This window comes from Phycodurus eques, chromosome 4 (genome assembly GCF_024500275.1).
Source record: "Phycodurus eques isolate BA_2022a chromosome 4, UOR_Pequ_1.1, whole genome shotgun sequence".
In the NCBI taxonomy this organism is placed as follows: domain Eukaryota; kingdom Metazoa; phylum Chordata; class Actinopteri; order Syngnathiformes; family Syngnathidae; genus Phycodurus; species Phycodurus eques.
The window spans coordinates 21090525-21113971 of record NC_084528.1 but is presented as its reverse complement, the minus strand read 5'-3'; the positions used below and the strand labels follow the sequence as shown (position 1 = coordinate 21113971).

Here is a 23447-nt window from a genome sequence, read left to right as displayed (position 1 = left end):
AATCGGCAGTGTACTGAGAATGGTGTGCCTGTTTAGGTACTTCCTGTATTGTGTTGGCATGTCAAGCTTGCACTAAGTTGCTGATTTAATGTGGCTTCAACTCCACTAATATTTAAGTCATTGATTCATGTTGATGACATCATTCTGTAACTTGTGTGGCGTATATTACCAAGTAATGGTTACGGTTCAGCTAATGCTATTTTGCACTGTGGATAAGTGATATTCCTGCCACTTGGCAGCTGTCGCAAGTAACTAAAAAGTTACCTTTTTCTAACTTAGTTACTTTTGAAATCAAGTAATCAGTAAAGTAACTCAATTACTTTTAAACTCAAGTAATCAGTAAAATAGATAAGTTAGTTTTTCAAGGTAACTGTGGCAACAGTAAAAAAAAGTATAAAAAAACAAGTATAAAAGCAAGTAAATAAAGTATAAATAAAGTATAAAAGCAAGTAAATAAAAAGTGAAAATTGTACATGTTCAAGTAAGTGCTTAAACTCATTCAGGTACAACACTTGTTACAGTTACACATCATTAACCAATTGAAAGTGTTAAAAAAATTGCTTGAGAACAAATCTATCGCTTGGACAAGAACTAGCTGAGAAGTGTCGTAAAACTCCGACTCACTCCGCGGTACCCGTGCTGCATTATGTCGCCTCAAGATTGAAAGTCTACTTTTTAGACCAAAAAATAAAAAATAAAAATGAAAGTAGGTTAGATGCATTTGAGAAAGCCTATTTTGTTAAAAATGGATAGCTGTAGCTGGATAGATTTGTTCGCGAGCAACTGTCAACACTTTATTTAATTTGGTTAAAAATGCATAAAAATAACAGACGACGTAGGGATAGACCAATAGTCTCGATCTGTGAAAAAATATTAAATTGCGCATATTTGGACATGCGAGGTTTCCGCCTCACAGTGACGATATAATGGATGAGGAGTGTGGTTCTCGACCTGCTCAATGTGTAAAGTGCCTTAAGATGTCTTCTCTTGTGAAATTGTGCTACATGAACAAAATCGACTTGACCAGTCTGTACGACTCCTAAAATGTAGGTCAGTGCTTCCACCAGAGAAGGCAGGAGAAGGACATTTTCAATGGGGTTTGACCAGACATTTTTCATTGGCCACTGCCCACGCACGAGTGGGCGGGCGGCGGCCATCGGGGTGGCCCTTTAGCCTACGGTGGCCGCAGCCACCCCTGGCTCCACCCCTTCCTCCCACCACTGCATTTTAAACTAAGAAGGAACACAACGGTGCTCATTTGGATGTAATGTGAACAGAAACTTGCATTACAAAGTCGGCGGCAAGCAATGACTTGGAGGGATGGTTCCGGCCGCGATTTTGGGTCGCAGGACGTCTGGAATTAAAGGTGTTTGTTTTGCTCTAATAACGACCAGAGTAGATTAGGAAGGGGAGGATGATGGAGCGATAGGCTGACACAAGTGGGAAAACGGGAGCTGGAAGATGTATGGGCCTGACGAGAGTGTGAGTCATTGAAGGGGCACCGGCTGGGATAATGGGGAAAGAGGAAGAAAGGCGGGGAAAGATGAAGGACTCACTTACAACGGTAATGCCCAAACGCACGCGAGAGGAGTTGACGGCGGGAAACGGAGGGGAAAGCCAGTCGGGTTCGGAGAGAAAGGACATCTAACGAGGGGGAGGCGGCGTGGGGAGACATAATGGGGCGGAGAATAAAGGAGAAAAACGTACGGAATAGCAACATGCTGGCGTTGGAGGCCCCCAGACGGTTGGTGGCGAAGCAGGTGTAGTTGCCGAAGTGCTTCTCCGTCACGTTGGTGAAGAGCAGAAGCGAGCGAGTCTTCTCATTCTTGATCCGCAGTGTGTTGTCGCTCTCCACGGGTCTGAGACGACCAGTGGATGAAATGGAGGAGAATAAGGAGAAATTCAATCAGACATTTCCCCCCTATTTTTTTCATTTCAATTTATATGGAAATTCATTACAATTTGATAAAAAAAATGTTTAACTCATTCAATGCCATGGAGATTTACATTCGTCCAATTAAACCGTATAACCAGGCGTATACTGCCAACAACGACTATATTCGTCAAGTACACTTTTCACCTAGAAGATGTGGAAGAGGGTCTTGCCGAGCTTGTCTTCGACATTAAGGTCAATAAACCACTGTAATGACTGACGATGCCTGTAGATGGCAGCATTGTATGGCTTTGGATTCAAGATCAGCACAGATTTTGAGTAGAAGATTTAGGGGGTGATTCGCTGTGTCGATTATGAGGGAGAGAAATTCTAACGTTGAAAGTCTGACAAATTTAGGCACCTGACACTTGACTAAAGTATATATATACACAGTATATACACTGTATAAGGGAAAATTCAATAAAACTGTTTTGGTTTATGGCTATTTTGTTTTCTTTTTTTTTTTTATTTACACAGCGAGATTTTTCTTTTTCCCATTGTGATTTATTAGGGGAAATTTAATAAAGATTTTTTTATATTAGATTTTTAATAAAATTGCTTGTTTACTCTTCACCTTTTTTATGCAGAGGAATGTCAATAAAAAGTTTTTGTTTTTCTTTTCCTTTTGTAATTTATGAAGTGAAATTGAATACATCAATTTTTTTTGTCTTCAGGAGAAAATCAATACACTGCTTTTTTTCTTTTTTTTAAATTTATGTTGGCAATTCGAAACCTATTGTTAAAAAATGGGGGAAAAAAAACAAGTTATTCAAAAAGTTGCCAGTAAACACAGTTTTTACAAATGCCACAGTTTGACCCGTGGAACATATTAATTCCATTTCCATTATTTCTTTTGGGTAAAAATCCATTCAGTCATTTTTACAAAATTATAGGAGTTCATAGATTTTTCCAGAATTAATGGGCAGAAAAGCGACACACTGACCTTGCCCCATTTGGGCACGAAATGTCCTTCTCACCTCATTGTTTCACGCTGTTCTCCATTAGTCACAACTTTTGTCATCATTAGTGTGTGAACTGTTGCATTACGCTCCAAAAAGCCTTTGAGAGGCCACTCACACCTTTTACCTTTGACTTTGGGGCCATTGTCGAGGACCATTTGAGGAATTTCTTCAACAACATGTACGGCAGAAACAACAATAGACACGCGGCACTTCATTTCCTCATTTTCTCTTTTTACTAGCTTTTATTCTTTAAGGAGAACTTCAATGACAACGGCTTTTATACCATTAACATTATTTTATATTATTATTATTATTCATTCATTCATTCATCTTCCGTACCGCTTCCTCTCACTAAGATCGCGGGCGTGCTGGAGCCTATCCCAGTTATCTTCAGGCGAGAGGCGGGGTACACCCTGAACTAGTTACTCACAATCATACCTATGTGCAATTTAGAGTCTTCAATTAATCTACCATGCGTGTTTTTGGGATGTGGGAGGAAACTGGAGTACCCGGAGAAAACTCACGCAGGCACGGGGGGAACATGCAAACCCAACACAGGCGAGGCTGGATTTGAACCCGGGTCCTCAGAACTGTGAGGCAGATGTGCTAATCAGTCGGTCACCGTGCCGCCTATTATTATTATTATTATTATTATTATTATATTGTCATTATTTTTTGTTTCTATTTTCAATTCATAAGTGGATATTCAATTATCATGTTTGCTCTTTTCATCACCCTAAAAAGAAATTATTAATTCAATTTACATGGGAAAACTCACAAAATAATTGTTCTTGCTTTTTTAACTTGACTATCTCATAAAGGGAAATTCAATAAATAGTTTTTAATTTTTTTAAATTTACAACAGTGAATCCAGTAAACCATTCCCCCCCTTTTTTTCAATAAAAAAATTATCTTTTTCCAGTTACAGTATATGGTAAAATCCAATATAATGTTTTTATTTACATTTTTGCCTATAAGAGGACATTAAATCATTTTCTTTTTTATAAGGGGATGTATTTTTCTCTTTTTCTTTCATTTATGATTAATGCTAAAATTCAATGTAAGCTTTGATTTTGTTGTTTTTCTTTATTTCTAAATGTATTAAAATATACATTAGCAAGAGCAGTCATTTTAATGTAATAATATTAATAAAGGGAAATTCAGTAACACACAGGTTTTTTTTCTTATTTTGATTTATAAGTGTCTAGTCTATAGTTTATTGTAACAAATCATCCTGGGATATTCAATAAAAGAATTTTCTTCATATGGAAAAAAATCAGCATAGTATATATATATATATATATACACAGCCGTACATACACACATGTATATACACACACACATATATATACATACATACAGTACATATATTTGTATAATAAACACACAGAGTATATACTGTATATTGAATTTTAAAAATATTTTTCTTTTGTTCTTTTTCTTTTATAAATTATTGTAAAATATATTACTTTGCATTATCCTTACTGTTGGCATTGGCAGTAAGCCATTTCTCACCTGTGATCATCACGGTACCACTCGAAGGAAGCGGAGGGCACCGCCATGGCTTCGCAGCGCAGGATGGCCGTCTTCCCCAAGTGGGCGGGCAAGTTCTTCATGTCGGTGATGGTGGGCGGGTCTTGCCGGCCAAAAACAACAACAACAAAATGAGGAAGTTTAGAGTCATGTGACTGGAGGACGACGGTACAATGGGGGGTACTCACAGTTGACGGTGACTTTGACCTTGCGCTGATCGGGCGCAGCCACACCGTTGTGGGTGATGCACTCGTAGTCCTCGGCCTGCTGGCGCTTGATCTCCGTGATGTCCAGGAACTCACCCTCGCTCACCAGACCGTCTAGTGGCCATACGTAGAACACACAGACAAAATTATGGAGGTACAGTTAAGGATCAAGCTAACGCCACAAACTGCAAAAGTTTACGAGCATTTATAATTGCCTATATTACAAACAGTGATGCCAATACTCCAAAAATGTGGCCCAGTGACATCATAAGTAATATATCTATCTATCTGATCTATCTATCTATCTATCTATCTATCTATCTATCTATCTATCTATCTATCTATCTATCTATCTATCTATCTATCTATCTATCTATCTATCAGTTAAGAGTCTTTAAAGATGTGTACTGAGAATGGTGTACTTGTATATATTTAGGTGGCTATTTGGCATGTCAAGTCTGCAGGAAGTTGCTCATTTAATGTGGCTTCAACTACACAGATTTAAGTTTTTTTTTTTTTTTCATGTGATGACATCATACTGTAACTTGTGTGGCGTACATTACCAAGTATCTTTTTTTGTACTGTCGATAAGTGATATTCCTGCCACTTGACAGCTGCTGAAAGTAACTAAATAGTTCCTTTTTTTTCTAACTTAGTTACTTTTGAACTCAAGTAATCAGTAAAGTAACTAAGTTACTTTTAAGCTCAAGTAAACAGAAAAGTAAATAAATTACTTTTTCAAGGGAACTGTGGCAACACTGATTAAGACAACATATTCAATCTTAATGTTGTTTTTTTTTTTCGTAAATATTTGCTATATTCATGCCTGCAACATGTTCCAAAAAAACCTGGAAAAGCGGACAACAAAAGACTTGGAAAGTTGAGGATACTAAAAAAAAAACCCAAAAAAAACCACCTAGTGTTTGGAACATTCCACAGGTGAATAGGTTAATTAAAACAGGTGAGTGTCATGATTGGTTATAAAAGGAATTTAAATTACACTGAAAATGTAACAGTATTGTAACTACTTCAATTACTTTGTCAAAGTAATCAACCTAATTACATTTGATTACATTTATTTTGTCAACAATCCTGACAATGAATGAATGAATGAATTCCAAAATGACAACGTATGAAATCAGGCTTCAAAATGGTGAAGAAGTGAGACGTTCTTTCAGCTGTGGGCGTGTCGCTGAGAGCTCTGAAAATCCCAAATACACGTACCACCTTCCTTCTCTCACGGCTCTCTTCCAGCGGCTGACAAACTGAGAAACAGCCTCTGAGCTGGCATAATGACTATAAACTGCGCCGCCAGGACAATTTTCTCTCCAATGCACAACTGTGGCCGCCGAATGGTGCTCCATAAGCGGTCCCCGTGTGAGGCTAATGGCACTCACGCTGATGTGCCGGACCTCCGGCAGCTTCTCGAACCGCTGGCAATGGGCTCTCGTCCGTTTCGCAAGACACGTTGCCCAAATAACACAAAACATATTTTTCGAGTTGTGGGCATAGTTTCATGGCCGATCGTACGCTCTACTGCTAGAACTGGGTGAAGTTATTAATGAACAACGAAGTGCAATTCTGCCAAATGGCCACTGCATGGAATAAGGACACTTGGTGTTTATATAGTGGGGTATACGCCCCAGCCATGTGACATCACGGGGCTAGTTTTTAGCCCCGCCCAAAACAAACATTCAGAAGGTGAAAACATTTTAAGCCATATCTCAACTGTTCAATACTATATTGTTCTCAGTCTTTGCACATGTTTTCAGGACTTATCTTCACACATATTTAATATCATTAGAAACAAAACACGAAAATAAATTTGATTGCACTTTAATTTTGAATGAATGTATCAACAGGACCCTTGGAATTTTTCCTTGACAAAAAGTGAATTAAAAGCATAGGGCATTATTTTAGAATCAAACACATTTAGTTCTTTGCACAAATAATGCGCTCATATAAAACGTGTTGAAACGTGTTCAAAACTGTAACTATGAGTCTAACCTTTCAAAATCTCAAACAAAATAAAAGATTGCACTACAAGGTAGCACTTTGAGGTCATAATTGGAAAAATGTCATATTTGAGACTACGAATGGCATATGACCAGAAAGAGCCAATCACAAGTGTCGGCTTTAGATGGAGGAAGTGATGCGGAAAAAAGTTGAGATTTTGCGGCTATTTTTCAACTGTAACTAAAATTGTAATCATGGAAATTTCCAAAAGCAACTGTAATTTGATTACACTTATTTTTTTCTCCAGTGTACCTTGTCTCTCGCCCAAAGGCAGCTGGGATAGGCTCCAGGACGCCCGCGACCCGAGCGAGGAGAAGCGGTACGGAAGATGAATGAATGAATGTCATGATAAGAATGCAGCGGACATGCTCCCCGCAAACTGAGGTGACACAGTGACTCCCCACGGTTTGATACTGACTTCGACGCCGCTCTGCTGTGAGACTCCCACAAGGAGACGCCAAGTGGACCCTAAAGTAAGTAGCAGGTCCCCTCGAAATCTTGGTCTACAGTATTCAAAGAGTCCTTTGTTCGTTTGAACTCACAACAGCCCAAAAGGGACCGATCCACGATGGAATGCAAATACAGCAACAACCAATCAACTTAATATTCAAACGTGCATGCAAGGCGCCACAGACTGGCGTTTGAGAGTACTGCAACCCGTGAACTCTCATTTGATGTTTAACCAAGGATAAATGTCTGCTTTTGATATTTCACGAACGCCGCAGAAATATTCCAAAATGTATGCCTTGATGTCTGCGTCAGTGTCTACTTTACAAGCGCAATTGCGAGATTTTGAGAATTGTTTGTCTTGATTTGACTCCATGAAATGTGATTTGAATCATAAGCAGTTGATTTGCCAAGACTAAAGCATAAACAGACAATCTATGTAAAGAGAGTACCAAGTTGAGGTTATTTTACATTACTATATGATTTTGAACCCATTTTAAAAAATTTGTAGACAAGATTCAAGCTGATGGGTGTGGTCTTCTCCGTCCCTCCTCGACACGCCCCTGGGGTACTTAACCCTGACTCACGCCCTCTCTCTGTCTCTTGGGTTTTTTTCTCTCCTCTGACTTTTTAGCTCTTTTCTTCCTGGCATCTCGCCAGCCACGGGCTGGCTTCGGCCACCCCTCCCCCTTGCCCTTTCTTTGTTCGGGCACACGGCTCGGTAACCGCGGGCCTTGGGGATGGAGACCCGGCTCCCAGCCTTTGTGGACCGCCGCTGCTAAGCCTCCGGAACAGTGGCTGCTGAGCTACCCAGATACGCTCCCAGCCAAACGTGAGTTTTCCGAACGTGCTAACGGACCCCGGACCCAAGGCGGAGAGAGAGACGGTCATCGTCTCCCAACAAGGGGTGACGAACAACAATTTTTTCTTCTTCCGCCTCTTTTGTTTTGGTTCATTTTTGTGCATCGTTTTCTTCTGCAACCAACCCTGTCGCCGTGCTTCTGAGACGCGCCCAGAGAGAGAGAGATCACTCCCAGAGGCCAGTTCATTTACGCTCGTGAGCAGACACGGCAAGTGATTGCCAGACAGGCACAATATTAGTGCCTAATAATTTCAGGGAAATTATAGCTTCAGACAAAATCTCAACAAAAACTTTGTCCTCTCTCTCTCGTCCGGAATGGATGCGTTAAACGCTCGCGTCTTCCACTTTAGTCCAACACACGATGTTCCATTTCCCTTTTCGTAAACCTATTTTCCTTCTTTTTACCATTATTAGTGTTATTTTCTTTCTTTAGTTAGACCCCTTTGTGTGTTTCCCTTTAGATCCCTTGTAGATGTCATTAAATATACTATAAAATTCCACTCTTGGTTGTATTTTGGGTGTGTTCTGAGCTTAAGTAAGCCTCTGTCAACTAGAACTCAAAATTTCATAAAGTGCAACCTTCACATTACGAGACTGATAAAAAGGTTTCTCGTCACTTTTCCTAAATTTTATACATATAAAAAGTGACCTGGTGCACCTTTACTAGATAAAATAGTTTGATTTTAACGATTAAACTTAAAATTACGCTAAACTAGAAGTAATGCGGGCGTCGCTTCCGGCTTATTCTTTTCTCCTAAATTAATGACATTTTTATTCAACCAATATATGCAACAACAATTACAAAATTGTTGTAATCTTTGTTACATGTAATTAGTTACTCCACAACACTGTCTATAATATTGTACTTTGTAAAAACATACAGTAATTATATAATTTAAAGACCCTGTAATGTAATTTCCATGTTTTTTTTTTTCTCAATACATTAAATCTGTTGTAAGATAAGTGTTGAAAATGTGTAAACTGAGAGCAATTAAGTACTAAATTGTTGCGCTATCAAACTCTTTCACCTTCTCTTTTCTACAATTTGTTGGGCGGGGTTAAAACGGGGCCGCGCTGATGCAACCGGTGCGCATGAGTCAGCTCTCCCCCACTATGTACAATCCCAATTCCAATGAAGTTGGGACGTTGTGTTAAACATAATTAAAAACAGAATACAATGATTTGCAAATCATGTTCAACCTATATTTAATTGAATACAATACAAAGACAAGCTATTTAATGTTCAAATTGATAAACTTGATTGTTTTTATCAAATAATCATTAACGTAAAATTTCATAGCTGCAACACGTTCCAAAAAAGCTGGGACAGGTGACAAAAAGACTGAGAAAGTTGAGGAAAGTTGAGGAACATCCCACAGGTGAACAGGCTAATTGGGAACAGGTGGGTGCCATGATTGGGGATAAAAAGAGCTTCCCTGAATTACTCAGTCATTCACAAGCAAAGATGGGGCGAGGTTCACCTCTTTGTGAACAAGTGCGTGAGAAAATAGTCGAACAGTTTAAGGACAATGTTCCTCAATGTACAATTGCAAGGAATTTAGGGATTTCATCATCTACGGTCCATGATATCATCAAAAGGTTCAGAGAATCTGGAGAAATCACTGCATGTAAGCGGCAAGGCCGAAAACCAACATTGAATGCCCGTGACCTCCGATCGCTCAGGCGGCACTGCATCAAAAACCGACATCAATGTGTAAAGGATATCACCACATGGGCTCAGGAACACTTCAGAAAACCAATGTCAGTAAATACAGTTCGGTGCTACATCTGTAAGTGCAACTTCAAACTCTACTATGCAAAGCAAAAGCCATTTATCAACAACACCCAGAAACGCCGCCGGCTTCTCTGGGCTTGAGCTCATCTAAGATGGACTGATGCAAAGTGGAAAATTGTTCTGTGGTCCGACGAGTCCACATATCAAATTGTTTTTGGAAATTGTGGACGTCGTGTCCTCCGGGCCAAAGAGGAAAAGAACCATCCGGACTGTTATGGACGCAAAGTTCAAAAGCCAGCATTTGTGATGGTATGGGGGTGTTAGTGCCAATGGCATGGGTAACTTACACATCTGTGAAGGCACCATTAATGCTGAAAGGTACATACAGGTTTTGGAGAAACAATGCTGCCATCCAAGCAACGTCTTTTTCATGGACGCCCCTGCTTATTTTAGCAAGACAATGCCAAACCACATTCTGTACGTGTTACAACAGCGTGGCTTCGTAGTAAAAGAGTGCAGGTTAGACTGACCTGCCTGCAGTCCAGACCTGTCTCCCATTGAAAATGTGTGGCGCATTATGAAGCGTAAAATACAACAACGGAGACCCCAGACTGTTGAACAGCTTAAGCTATACATCAAGCAAGAATGGGAAAGCTTCAACAACTAGTGTCATCTGTTCCCAAACGTTGATTGAATGTTATTAAAAGAAAAGGTGATATAACACAGTGGTAAACATGACCCTGTCCCAGTTTTTTTTGGAACGTGTTGCAGCCATAAAATTCTAGGTTAATGATTATTTGCTAAAGACAATCAAGTTTATCAGTTTGAACATTAAATATCTTTGTAGTGTATTCAATTAAATATAGGTCAAACATGATTTGCAAATCATTGTATTCTGTTTTTATTTATGTTTAACACAATATCCCAACTTACTTCATTGGAATTGGGGTTTGTATTTTGAATGCAATCCTACATTTGTTTGATACATGACAGAACATGACACGGTTGTACTCATAAGTTTGGTTACCCTGGCAGAACGCGTAAGATGTGTACCATTCTTCAAAGAAAACATAACAACAAAGAAAAAAATGAGATGGCCCTTGTTCAGTCATCAGTCATTAAAAAAAAATTCTGCCAGGCCATGTAAACTTATGAGCACAACTGTATATATCAGCAGTTAATAATAAATGTCAAAAGGTGTCTGAATTTTATTGAATGATTAGTGCGTCTGCCTGTATTCAATTAAATATAGGTCGAACATGATTCGCAAATCATTGTATTCTGTTTTTATTTATGTTTAACACAACGTCCCAACTTCATTGGAATGGGGGTTGTAAGTAACGCGCACTTTCAGTAGCTATTCGGTGCAATTGCCACTTCGTTATTGACAATAACTTGGCCCATTTCTACCACTACAGCTACTGTCGTCGGCAATCAAGCTATGCCTACAACCCAAAAAAATGCATCTTCCCTGAAGTGTTATGTGTTTTGTTATTTTGGATAGTGTCCCTACCATGTGCTCCCACGTGTGTTTTTTTCCCCAATGGACATATTTAATAAACTTCAGTCTTTTTTCCCTCTTAAAATATATTTTTTAAAGCAATAATTTTGTTTTTCTTTTCCTTTTTAAACTTAAAAACATTTATGAATAGAAATTCAATAAACCACTTTTCTTTTTAAAATGTATTTATAAAGGGGAAACTCAACAAACCGTTATCGTGTTTGTTCTTCTCACATTACTTCGACAAACTCCCGGGAGCCGCTGCGACTGAATTAAGTCAGTCTCGTGCAAGGGTAGTGGAGGGGGTGGGGCTTCGAGTTACTGTCGAGGGGTGACATCCAACGAGAGTTCTCATTGGCCAGTGAGCGAGAACGTCATCGTGTCTCATCCACACGCCTTCAAGCTCCCCATTAAAAGGGGGTCGGCCTAATGAACGAGACGTTATAGATCATCCATGACAAGGAAATCCCGCTCTTGAATTGTTGCTGTCAATCAGTAAAACGCACAGGCGGCGTCCTCACTACACACACAAATCCACGCTAAACGCCACTATTATTCCCGTCAGAGATTATCACGCCGCTTCTAATTGAAGATTAAAACCAGAGGATTATTAGCACGGGTAGCGAGCCGGAGACGACGATTCAGTGGACAGATGGAAGGGAAGGCAAAGCCAGGCTTTTGGTGCTGGCTGATAGGCTCGGTGCAGTGCTGCTCACTGGTCGTATTAGTATTAGCATTAGTCACGTCAACCTAGCGCCTGTTTGTGACATCACTGGCGACAGAAGCGGGAGGAAAGAAGGATTTAGGGCCTTGAAAAAAACAGTCGTGGGTCCTGGGGCTGAGGAGAATACATAACTGGGGAAACAAGAGGATGAAATGATACAGATGCAATATTACTTTGACCTCCGGCCAAAGTATCCCACTTCTGACACCATTTGAATTCTGATGAGGTGTGCCCTCAATCTGGATTTAAATCAAGGTTAAAATTAATCTGAACACAGAAACAGTTTTACAGGTGCTTCTTACTGGGCACAACACAAATGGCCTTTGGGTAAGCATCCCACTTCTAACACCACATTTCAATTAATTCTGGTGTGGTGTAACCGCAACCCAAATTTATACATTGGGTTGTACACAACTGTACTGTGTTATTTATTTATTTAGATAGCCTCATGGCTAAGCATCCCACTTCTGACACCATATGTCACTGAATTCTGATGAGGTGCACCCTCAACTCAGATTTGCACCAGGTCTACACTGGCTGAAAACAATTGTACAATGGGTCCTTCAAACTTGGTACAACACGCCAATACAAGGCCTTCAGACTAGGAACAGCACAGATAAGCATCCCTTTTCTGACATGATTTGTCATGGAAGTCTGAGGTGTACTCTTAACCCAGAAGCTGAGTCTATATTGAGCTGAACCAGAGTCTACATTGAGCTGAACAAACCAATCCTATGGGTCCTTCAGAATGGGCAGAACCCAGATTCCCTCATGGACTAACATGCCACTTCTGACACCATGTGTCACAGAGGAAGAGTACCCTTAACCCCGATTTGAACCTGCGCCTATTTTGTCGTAAAAAATTGTACAGAAAGTCTTTCTAGAATAGAGGAAGTGGAAGGAGGGGAAGCTGTTGGAGCTGCAAAGGGGCGACAAGTAATGATGATGATATCTGACTGCAGCCAGCAGGCAAGCACTGGTACAATGCTGTAGAAAAATACAACTCCATCAAGCACTTAGGAGCTTTGACTCTTGACCACCTGGAGAGGATTGCAGCGGGGATGAAACTGAGGGAAGGTTTCGCGGGGTTCAGCACTGCAGAGTGTTTTTGGGCACTTTAAACCCGAGAAGATCACTTGAGCTCTCAGCAACTCGTCTTTTCACATTCCAGTAACAACACAGAGAGTATTGATGGTGGCTAATTATGGAATATGATGTAGATTTTAGTATGTAGACAAAAAAAACCAAACGACAGTATGTTACCAGGTCTAACTCTCCGTCATAAAAGTCTTCCGTACATTAACCCATATCATCACACTACCCCCAAAACCTTAACACTACTAACCATTACATTAACCCTTTCCCCAATCTCTACCCTAACCTTAACTGAACCAAAACTCTAAATTCAACCTGGAACACTAAAACCCAAACCTAATCCTAACACTAACATAGTTTTTGTCATTGTGTTTTATGTTTGATATGTACAGTACTCTTTTACAGCGGCTCTCTCTCTCTCACTCCATATACTGTATATTATACATATATATAGTTACATATAAATAAAGATATATATAAATAAAGTTGAGTTGAGTAAGCTTAACACAATTACTGTAACCCTAACTGTTCACCCGTTTGACTTTAGCACTTCCACTGTAGATTTTACTTTGGGCCTTACAATGAAAATATAAACCAACTGCAAGTGTCATCATTCCTCATCTATTTTTAAAAGTCAAACACAAACAGCTTCCCATTGGAAGTGCTCTTTAATGCCAAACTGTAGCTTAGATGTGAAAAGTAGCCGTTTTCTCCGGAGGACATTGATGGACTCGCCTGCTCATTTTCCTCACGAGAACACTTTGCTCCTTTCTGCTCGAGCGCACATGATTTTTAAAAAAAAGCTTAGGATTTTTCTTTTTTTTTGTGTCAGCTCACGGGGGCCGCCAATCTCGTCGACGGGGTAAACGAATCTCGCTTTTGCAGAGTGGTCATCGGCTATCAGCGACGCGCATTCGTTCCTTCGCCTGTTTTAACTGATGGCGTGTCAAGTGATAAGCCGAAGAAAAAGAGACCTCTATAATGCGGCTCAGGGATGCTGTAGATGGGATCTTTGTGTCTGATGACCACCGCCAACGTCAGACCTGCATGACTAGCTACACCAGGGGTTCTCAAACTTAGGTCCTCGGACCCCCTGGGGTCCACAAAACAATTTACAATAAATTATTGTTTTATCATTTAAAAAAGTGCATACCTACTGTCATTATGGGGACCAACACCAATAAAACAAGCATACTAATTCAGTGAGTTTTCCCTTCTTTAGCTTAGCCAGTGAAGAACATAATCCTATTTTTCATCTATATGCTAAATAGCACTTTTTTTTCCTCTCACCTGTTTTTGTTTTTAAATAAAACTTGATCTTTTCATAATATAGTTTATTATTTTTTTGCTGCTGTAACCAGTGAATTTCCCCACTGCAGGGTCAATAAATTCTTCGTCGTCTGCTGCTTATATTTTTGAGCGAATGAAGGTGTCTTTTCCGAAATAAAAGGCATTATTACAAGAATAAAGTTTTGAAATTCACCTATGATATGTAATATGTATTTCTTTTCTTATTAAACTTTGACTTTAAAAAAATAATTATACAGAATAATAGAAAAAAAAACAATTTAATTGAAAAATAAGACATTACAGTGAAACACATGGTTAACCGGCATTAGGAGGTCCTTGGAAAAAATTCTCCCCGGAGCTAAAAAGTTTAGGAACCCTTGACCTTACACTACAGAACTGAATCCATGAACACTCTGCCTGTTGTTTTTCAATGAAGCCACTGAATAATAGGAAGTGATGGCTGGTAGTTTCTTGCCGTCTCCACGGGTTTGTCCACCGTTCTTTCCCCTCCACTGGCCCCTCTAGTCACAGGCAATTGATGCTTGGTTGCAGACACTCTATCGGAATAGCAATGCGGTCGCTATCTCCAGAGAGCTGACGGGTTGCGTAGGGGGGTGGGGCTGGTAAGAGGAGTGGGGGGGGGGGAAGAAGGCGTGGGAGATGGCGAGGGGGTGGCAAGAGGGGAGGAAGATTATTGCTGACAGAGGAGAAACACTGTCGGCTTGCAAGTGAGGACAAATGTTTGCCGCTTGTGATGAATGTGAGAGTGCGTGTGTCAGGGTATTCGTGCGTGCGTGAGAGAGTCTGCATGTGCGCAAAACTGCGAAGATGCTCCAGTTGTGTGACATATCCATGCTTGTCAATGTATAGCATGTATCCACAAATGTATTTTACATTTGTGTTTCTTTATTTCCGAAAACATTCAGTTTAATAAACAACAAGAAAAAAAACACACACTGCTTTTTTATCTGCTAACTGTGCAGCGGGCCTAATTAGAATAAGCATTACAAAATGGATGGATGGATTGTTTTGGAACGACGGGACTACGAGTGACTGGCTCTTGCTCGGTACCCCAAAAATCATATGACACAACTTGGCATTTTTGATTGGCCGTTACATCTTCGACATTGCAAAACTAATTGCTGATGGCGCAGTTCTGTCGCCTTAGGTGAAAGTTAACTGTTTACTGAACACAGCCTGTAGCTGACAAGACACTTCAGCTCACAGCGTACGAGCAAACGTATTTGATTGACATGTGAGGGGCTCGTTTCCACTGCCTTCAGCAGACACGCCCAGACAGTCCTACACCTCGAGGGCAGCCTAATTTTTCAGAATTTTAGAGCCTTATTTTAAATACTTAGTGATTTTTTGTTGTTGTAATTGATTCAAATTTGGCGGGCATGTTAAAAACATTCTTCTTTGTGGTGTGTCAAATTCACAAGATTGTTTTGGTCCCTTTACATTGGTCCCATTTACAAGAAAATATAATGCTTGAGGTAAAAGAAATTCTCTGAAACAAAAAGTACCTGGTAAAAACAAATATCTTATTAGACAAAGAACAAGCCTATTTTGCCTTGATTTGATTCATTTAATCTTGTTTAAACTTGATTTTTTTGCAATAAATTTGCGTTGTTCCAAAGGAACATAAGTGCTGACATTTGCAGTGGACATCATGGGCAGAGAATCTGTGCGCAAGCAGCAGAGGACAGTAGGTTGTGCATCCTTTGCCCTAAGAGTCTAATTACATGGAGTTCAGTGGTTGTACACACTGACCTATTTACTGCTGCTTGTCCCAGTGATCTACAGTGTGCTGCTGCTCTTTCTGCATCTCATCCACTGTTAGCGCTGAATTAAAAGAAGGCTTCGCGAGGAACATTTTTTCCTCCGCTCCGAGGCAATTAGCTAATTATCCCACTAGATGAAATGTTGGACAAGTTAAAGAAAATAATCCTTGCAAGATTGAAAGAGCTCATTTGCACACACACTTGCACGTTACAGTGGAGCAGAGGACTAACAGCATTTGATTTGGAAGTATAAAATGAGGTAAAAAGAACAAACAACAACAACAAAAACTCTGGTAAACCAAACGCAGAAAAGGAAGCTGACAAAGGAGAGAATGCGATTTCTACAGGGAAGAAGACAGCAGACGTTCTCATTATGCTATGAAACACTGGGGAAGGCAGACCGGGTGATGGCAATATTTTTTTATTGTAATTTTGTCTAATACTTGTGTATTTTTAATTTAACGTGTTTTTTTTTGGCAATTTCTTTTTTCATTTTTTGTCTGACATGTTTTCATTTTTTCCAAATATTAAAAACAATCTAATAATTTTCTATTTTTTACACAACATTTTTGTTTGTTTGTTTAATACAAGTGCTGGACAAAATGTTATATCCTGAAATATCGTTAGCCCAATAGCATTATTGCTCAAGTTTAAACTTATTTTCACAATTATATGTGTTTGCCAAAATTTGTGTTTTAGCTTCTCAGTCATCCAGGTGATCCGCAAAGGTTCAATCGAGGCGACTGGACTCTTGTTCGTTGAATCCGTTTGTCTTCTTGTTTTCAGAAATGTTTTGAAAATGACTTTGGCAATTATGCAATGAGGCTAATGAAATGTAATTTTATATCTGATAATGATCTATACCCTGGTATGGTATTTGTCCTTCAAATTATATGAAATGTGCAGCAATTTTATTTTATCCTTTCTCTTTTTATTTATAAAACACACATTTGATATAGAAAACACAATATGTTATGAAAGATAAATAAACTTAAATAAAACACAAATACCCAGTGGATGAATACCATTCAAAGGCTCTGTCAGTACAACCACTTTTCAGTGAATGCAAAAAATATGTAAAATAAAATATAATATATATATATATTTTAAAATATTTTTAAGATGTTTGTATTTTTACCAAAATATTTTCTTTTTTCCATTTGTTTATTTGTATTGAATGCATTTCTAGTTTTCCTCATCACTGTGTATTTTCTGGTCAAAATCTTGTGTATGATTCCATATTATTTTCTTCATGTTTTATCTTTCATGCGTTAATCAATTTCAGCATTGTTTTTAGTTGAAAAGTACCATAAAATATGAATGATAATTACTGTTAATTTTCCCCCACTCAACTTTAGGGAGCGCGAGGGTACAAGAATGAATATTTTGAATTAATTTTGGTTCACAACTCACAACTTCACAATTCCATAATTTCTCAACATTCATTTTTCTATTAATGTATAAAACCTAATGACAAAAGTTAGCGTTGTGCAGGACTTTTGCTTTCTACTGAGTACCATTCTGGTTATTTTACAGTTTTCCTGACCAAAATTAAATTGGATGTAGTTGGATACATCTCAATCGTAAAAATAGACTTGAAATGACTGTGTAATATAGCACAGTTCTATATTATATTGCACTAAATAGATGATGGAGAAACCTCATTACAGCTGAAAGAGGCTGTGTGATGCTAACTGAACGGCGGACATTAATGATGACAGACGGAAGAGGTAGTACATTCCGTCCTGATCAAATATAATCAGAGGCCACTAATAAAGACGTGTGTGCAGACCACCCCGAATGGCGGCGGTGGGTGTTCGGCAGGGTGGGTTGGGGGCCATAAATAGCCCCCCGTGAAGTTCCAAAATTGGCGGTTAGTGTCTGTTGGCACACCGCTTGACGTGGGCCCCCCGATGAAGACAGATGCCGATGATTACCGGTGGCGCAGCGGGGATAATCACGGGTAATGAGCGGTTATTTGGGACAAAACATCAGGACGCGGGCAAAATACAGCAGTGCGGATTTTAAAGATGGAAGAGACCAGACTAAGCAGCTGGCTTTAAGGATGATGACACAGGATGAAGAGTGCAATGCTAACTGAGGCTTGATGCTGGAATTGGGGTTAAAAAAAAAAAACCAAAAAAAAGGTACGTACATTTTTGGTCCTTCCAGGTGACGGTGGGCTCAGGCCGGCCCACTGCCAGACAGAAGAGGTTGACGTTCTCGCCCTCGTTCACCGACACGTCCGTGGAGATGTTGACGATTCTGGCGGGCACTGAGAAAAAAATAAATAAATACATATTTACAACCAACCACCGCCTCCCAATGCAGTAATTCTAATCTAAATCTGTTTAGAGTTTGTGGTGCCCAGTTTTGAGAGTTCCGTGTTCCATGGCGAATCGACAAAATTTGGCCGTCAAGCTCCAGCCAAACCCTATGATGAAAAGTCACAACTTTCGCAGCTTTACGTCTGTCTAGTATCCCCTCGGTCAAATTTGGTGGCGATTGAGCAAATTTCCTGGGAGGCGTTTGTTCCCTGTCAGAATCTCTTAGTGCAACGTTTCAGACAATAGCTGATATTTTGGGTTTCTTGCCATTAATACATATACTGACCCACAATAATGGTAATTTGGTTCTAAACCGGGGACCGGTTTATATACCACTGTTATGTCCAACCATTACTTCATAAAATCCAAAGTGTCGGGCCATTGCCTTCGTTCTGACCACAACCAATGCTACAGCAGAAGTGATATTAGTTCTTCAACTAATTGAAACTATAATGGGAATTAAGGCAGATACCCGTCTGGCTACCCTCTCTGACTTTGAGGAAGTATCCATTGACAGACTCAAAAAACCCATTTGGATGGCAAAAGAGAACGTACTTGCTTGACCCTCTTCCTGGGAAACTTGTTAAAGAGCTGTTTTTAATGTTAGGCTCTTCCATCTCATCTATTATACATTTTACACTTACCTCTGGCACTGTACCTGCAGCTGTTCATCTTATTCGACCCTTACTCAAAATACCCGACCCCGTCCCTGAGACTTTGCAATTATAGGCCAGTGTCGAATCTCCCATTTATTCAGAAATTTACTGAAAAAAATTGTAGCACAACAGCTTATTGATCACATGATGAACGCGTGCTGGATTCGGTGTCAATTGGACACGAACATTTTCTAACACTACAGAGGATGTTTTCGTGTGTGTTTTTTGTTTGTAAACCATGTTGCACCTTCAAACCAAAATGGCCAACTGCCTGTGCATTTCACAGCATAGGTTCAATGTTTATTTTCGTGCATCTTGTCATGATGAACCTGTGTGCCAGATTTGATATCAATCGAATGCACTGAAGCCGGATGCTCATATTTTCTAACATTTCAGGGTGTTTTTGTGTTGAGTCATATTGCACCTTCAAAACAAATGGCTGACTACCTGCTAATTTATGCGTTAATTTTGGAATGAGATGACATTTTCCAGATTCCATGACAATCAGACACACTGGTGCTTGACGCTAATATTTTCTAATACTTCAGGGGACATTTTTGTGTTTCATATTGCACAGTGGCATGCGGGAGGCATCAAAAAGCACATCCGTCAAAGGGTAAAAAGTTCAGTCAGCAATTGTTTTTTGAGGGGAAAAAAACTTTCCTCAGAACCCCACCCACGTTTGTTTTCGAAGGGCATTACCATGGCGTTGTGTTCCCGGGCATCAGCATACATTTGCACGCCACTCATACTGCACCTTCAAAAGAAAATAGCCAACTACCGGTGGGTTTTACAGTAGATAGGTAATATCCTGTTTTTTGTGCCTCCTGTCAGGCTGAACCTGTGTGCCGGATTCAAGGAATTCAAGGGATGTTATTTTTCTATGTAGACTTGATCAAAAGTGTCAATTTCTTCTTGATCCAGCAGCTGGGGACCAATAAACCACAGAGCATGCAGCACTCGGTCTCGTACTTAAACTGATAACAAGACGGCCCTTGAATTTAAACGGGCCATTATCATTGTTTTTAATGAGTTTGGCTCCGCCATGGCTCTCATTTCTCTTGCAACTTGTCGGGTGGCCGACAGCATCGGCGGTGAGGCGGCACAATAAACACACACTACAATTACAGCACTCAGTTAGACAAACATATCAATATATGTTTACATACAGTATGTGTTTGTATGTACAGTACGTATGGCGGGCTATGCCAAGTTTTGGCCCCCCCAGACAAGATCGTTTGCTCGCTTGGCTGCAGTTAGCAAAAACTGAGTCAGTCAGCAGCTCTCTGCCACCTGTCAGCCGCAAATACATCCTGTTCTTTTAGGGCTATTATGCTGCTTTTTTTAAAAAAAAAATTATTTTTTAAAGCTGTCAGTATATGAATCCTGTTGATTTAAAAAATGCTTTTTTTAATTTATTTTTTTACAACTCCAAGCAAGTTTCGCCAGATTGTGATCAGATCCTCTTAAAGCTGCCAGGGATAACAGCAAAAACCCTCTTGGTTTTCCAATCTGCTATACAGAGGTAGGTAGAATAGCCAAAAATTGTACACAAGTACAAATACTGTTACTTTAACATAATTTGCCTCAAGTAAAAAAAAAGGCAAATGTAATAAAAAAAAGTAAAAAAGTAAAAAAGTAGTCTTCCAAATAATTAATTGCGTAATACTAAGTATTTAAAAAAAAAACTACTCAAGTACTGAGTAACTGTTGAGTAACTTCTGATTTGTTTTTATTTTTAATCAGAGCATGAACGTCAAATGGCTCAAAATATAAAATTGTAATGTGCAACTGCAGAGTTTACTGAACAAAATCATTTTACAAAACAATACTCCTTAAAATCTTTCATTCAGGGTCCCCTGGGGGCTGGCACGAGGCATGATGAGGCGCACGCCGGGCCGAGTACTGGCACATCTGTGCTGGTCTCCGGTCTGGTCGCCCCCCTTCTCGGCCCTGCCGGTCCTTCAGTTTTAATGCATTGGGTTGTGTGGGGTGGTGGTCCGGTACCCGTGCGCTTCAGTTGGGCTGGGGGAAAGCTCTGGGTCCTGGTGAGTGGGTGGCGACCCCCTGGCTGGCTCCCACGCGGGTTTGGTTCGCTGGCTTTGCCTCCCCCTTTGTGGGTGGAGGGGGCCGTGCCCACCCTTTCTCAATGTGCCGGCTCAGCAACTCCGTACACCAGTTGACTAACACGCATGTGATATGGTGTTCATTCACTAATAAGTTCCATAGACACGCTATAGACTTGAATTACTTATGCTCAAATATCTAGACTGTCTTAGTATTGTTCTGATGTGGTTCGCACTCCTATTCCGCTTGTCCATTCTGTCCCTCCGTCTGTCCCCTAAAACCCTGCTGCTTTTTCGATAAACATCAGAATAATAAAAAAAATGCAAAAATAAGCAGAGGGAGTACTTCAAACTCCCCTGTTGCACAGCTAAACTGTTCCAGCACAAAAGGCACACAGATTCATCATTCTGCATGTCCATACAGCTGAACAGGAGAGGTTAAAAAAAATAAAACATCTTTCCATCCATCCATCCATCCATTTTCTACTGCTTATCCGAGGTCGGGTCGCGGGGGCAGTAGCTTTAGCAGGGATGCCCAGACTTCCCTCTCCCCAGCCACTTCATCCATCTCTTCCGGGGAGATCCCGACGCGTTCCCAGGCCAGCCGAAGGATGTAGTCTCTCCAGCGTGTCATGTGTCATCCCCGGGGTCTCCTCCTGGTGGGAGGCATCCGAATCATATGCCCCAGCCACCTCATCTGGCTCCTCTCGATGTGAAGGAGCAGCGGCTCTACTCTGAGATGCTCCCGGATGACCGAGCTTCTCACCCTATCTCTAAGGGAGAGCCCGGACACCCTGCGGAGGAAACTCATTTCGGCCGCTTGTATCCTGGATCTTGTTCTTTCGGTCACGACCCACAGCTTGTGACCATAGGTGAGGGTAGGAACGTAGATCGACCGGTAAATCGAGAGCTTCGCCTTTCGGCTTAGATCTTTCTTTACCACAACGGATCGATACAAAGTCCTCATGACTGCAGACGCTGCACCGATCCACTTGTCAATCTCCTGTTCCATTCTTCCCTCACTCGCGAACAAGACCCCAAGATACTTGAATTCCTCCACTTGGGGCAGGATCTCATCCCCGACCTGGAGAGGGCACGCCACCCTTTTCCGACTGAGGACCAAGGTCTCAGATTTGGAGGTGCTGATTCTCGTCCCAGCCGCTTCACACTCGGCTGCGAACTGCTCCAGTGAGAGTTAGAGGTCACGGCTTGATGACGCCAACAGAACCACATCATCTGCAAAAAGCAGAGATGCAATACTGAGGCCACCAAACCGGACCCCCTCTACGCCTCGGCTGAGCCTAGAAAATCTGTCCATAAACGTTATGAAGAGAATCGGTGACAAAGGCAGCCTTGGCGGAGTCCAACCCTCACCGGAAACGAGTGTGACTTACTGCCGGATATGCGGACCAAACTCTGACTCTGGTCGTACAGGGACCGAACGGCCCGTATCAGGAGTTTCGGTACCCCATACTCCCGAAGCACCCCCCACAGGACCCCCGAGGGACACGATCGAACGCCTTCTCCAAGTCCACAAAACACATGTAGACTGGTTGGGCGAACTCCCATGCACCCTCGAGGACCCTGCCAAATCTTTGTAAAATAAAATTAATTAAGGCAAATTCAGCCACAAGAAATGTTCTGTTGTCACTTGTGAAAAAGCACAATACATTCACCAGGCAGAGGTGACATTTGCTCAAGTTCAAAGTGGAGTCCTTGTAGGTTGAAATGCGAAGATTTTTAGGCAGACAGATCACAGCATGTGACATAGTTGTTCTTTTTGTAGTGGGTAAGGTAAAGACAGATTTAATGTTCAGCCAGGGGTGTCCTGCCTCTTCTGACTGCGAGGTGCATGCCGTTTGTAGCTTTTGCATGCCTCCATTGCTTCTGCCACGCTTCAGATAAATTTGTCACTTTGAAAAACTTCTGTGTGGGGGGATCAGGGAGACGTGTGCGGTCATGTGACTCCCTGGTGCCGTGTAATTGGTGAAATGGAGTCAAACATCACTACTGGTTACGTTGAATTGGTGAAACCGAGCCATGCGACAGTGGCAGAAGCAGAAGTCTCTCTGACAAACGAAAACAAATCAATTTCTCATGCAATAATAGATACAACTAGGAAGCAGACTACAATTCAATGTAACAGAGTAAAAGTAGTGTGTGTTTTTAACAAAAATACTCAGGTAAAAGTAAAAATGATCTCGCATTAAAAACTGCTCTGACAAGTGCAATTTATTCAGAAAGTAAATGTAACTCGTTACGACCCACCTCTGCTGAACAAGATGGCTAGTTAATTAGCTGAGGGAGAAA

At 40.7% G+C, this 23447-nt stretch overlaps 1 protein-coding gene across 3 annotated transcripts in view; it reads right to left on the bottom strand.

Moving 5' to 3' along the window:
- Nucleotides 1–23447, bottom strand: part of iglon5 (IgLON family member 5) — a 183951-nt gene that overhangs the window by 7720 nt on the left and 152784 nt on the right. For all 3 annotated transcript variants that reach the window (XM_061674607.1, XM_061674605.1, XM_061674606.1), the window contains exons 4-7: nucleotides 18244–18363; nucleotides 4617–4748; nucleotides 4411–4531; nucleotides 1708–1859 (exon numbers count right to left, since the gene is read on the bottom strand). In XM_061674607.1, coding sequence (XP_061530591.1) covers nucleotides 1708–1859; nucleotides 4411–4531; nucleotides 4617–4748; nucleotides 18244–18363 — 525 coding nt within the window. The remainder of the gene's footprint in view (nucleotides 1–1707; nucleotides 1860–4410; nucleotides 4532–4616; nucleotides 4749–18243; nucleotides 18364–23447) is intronic.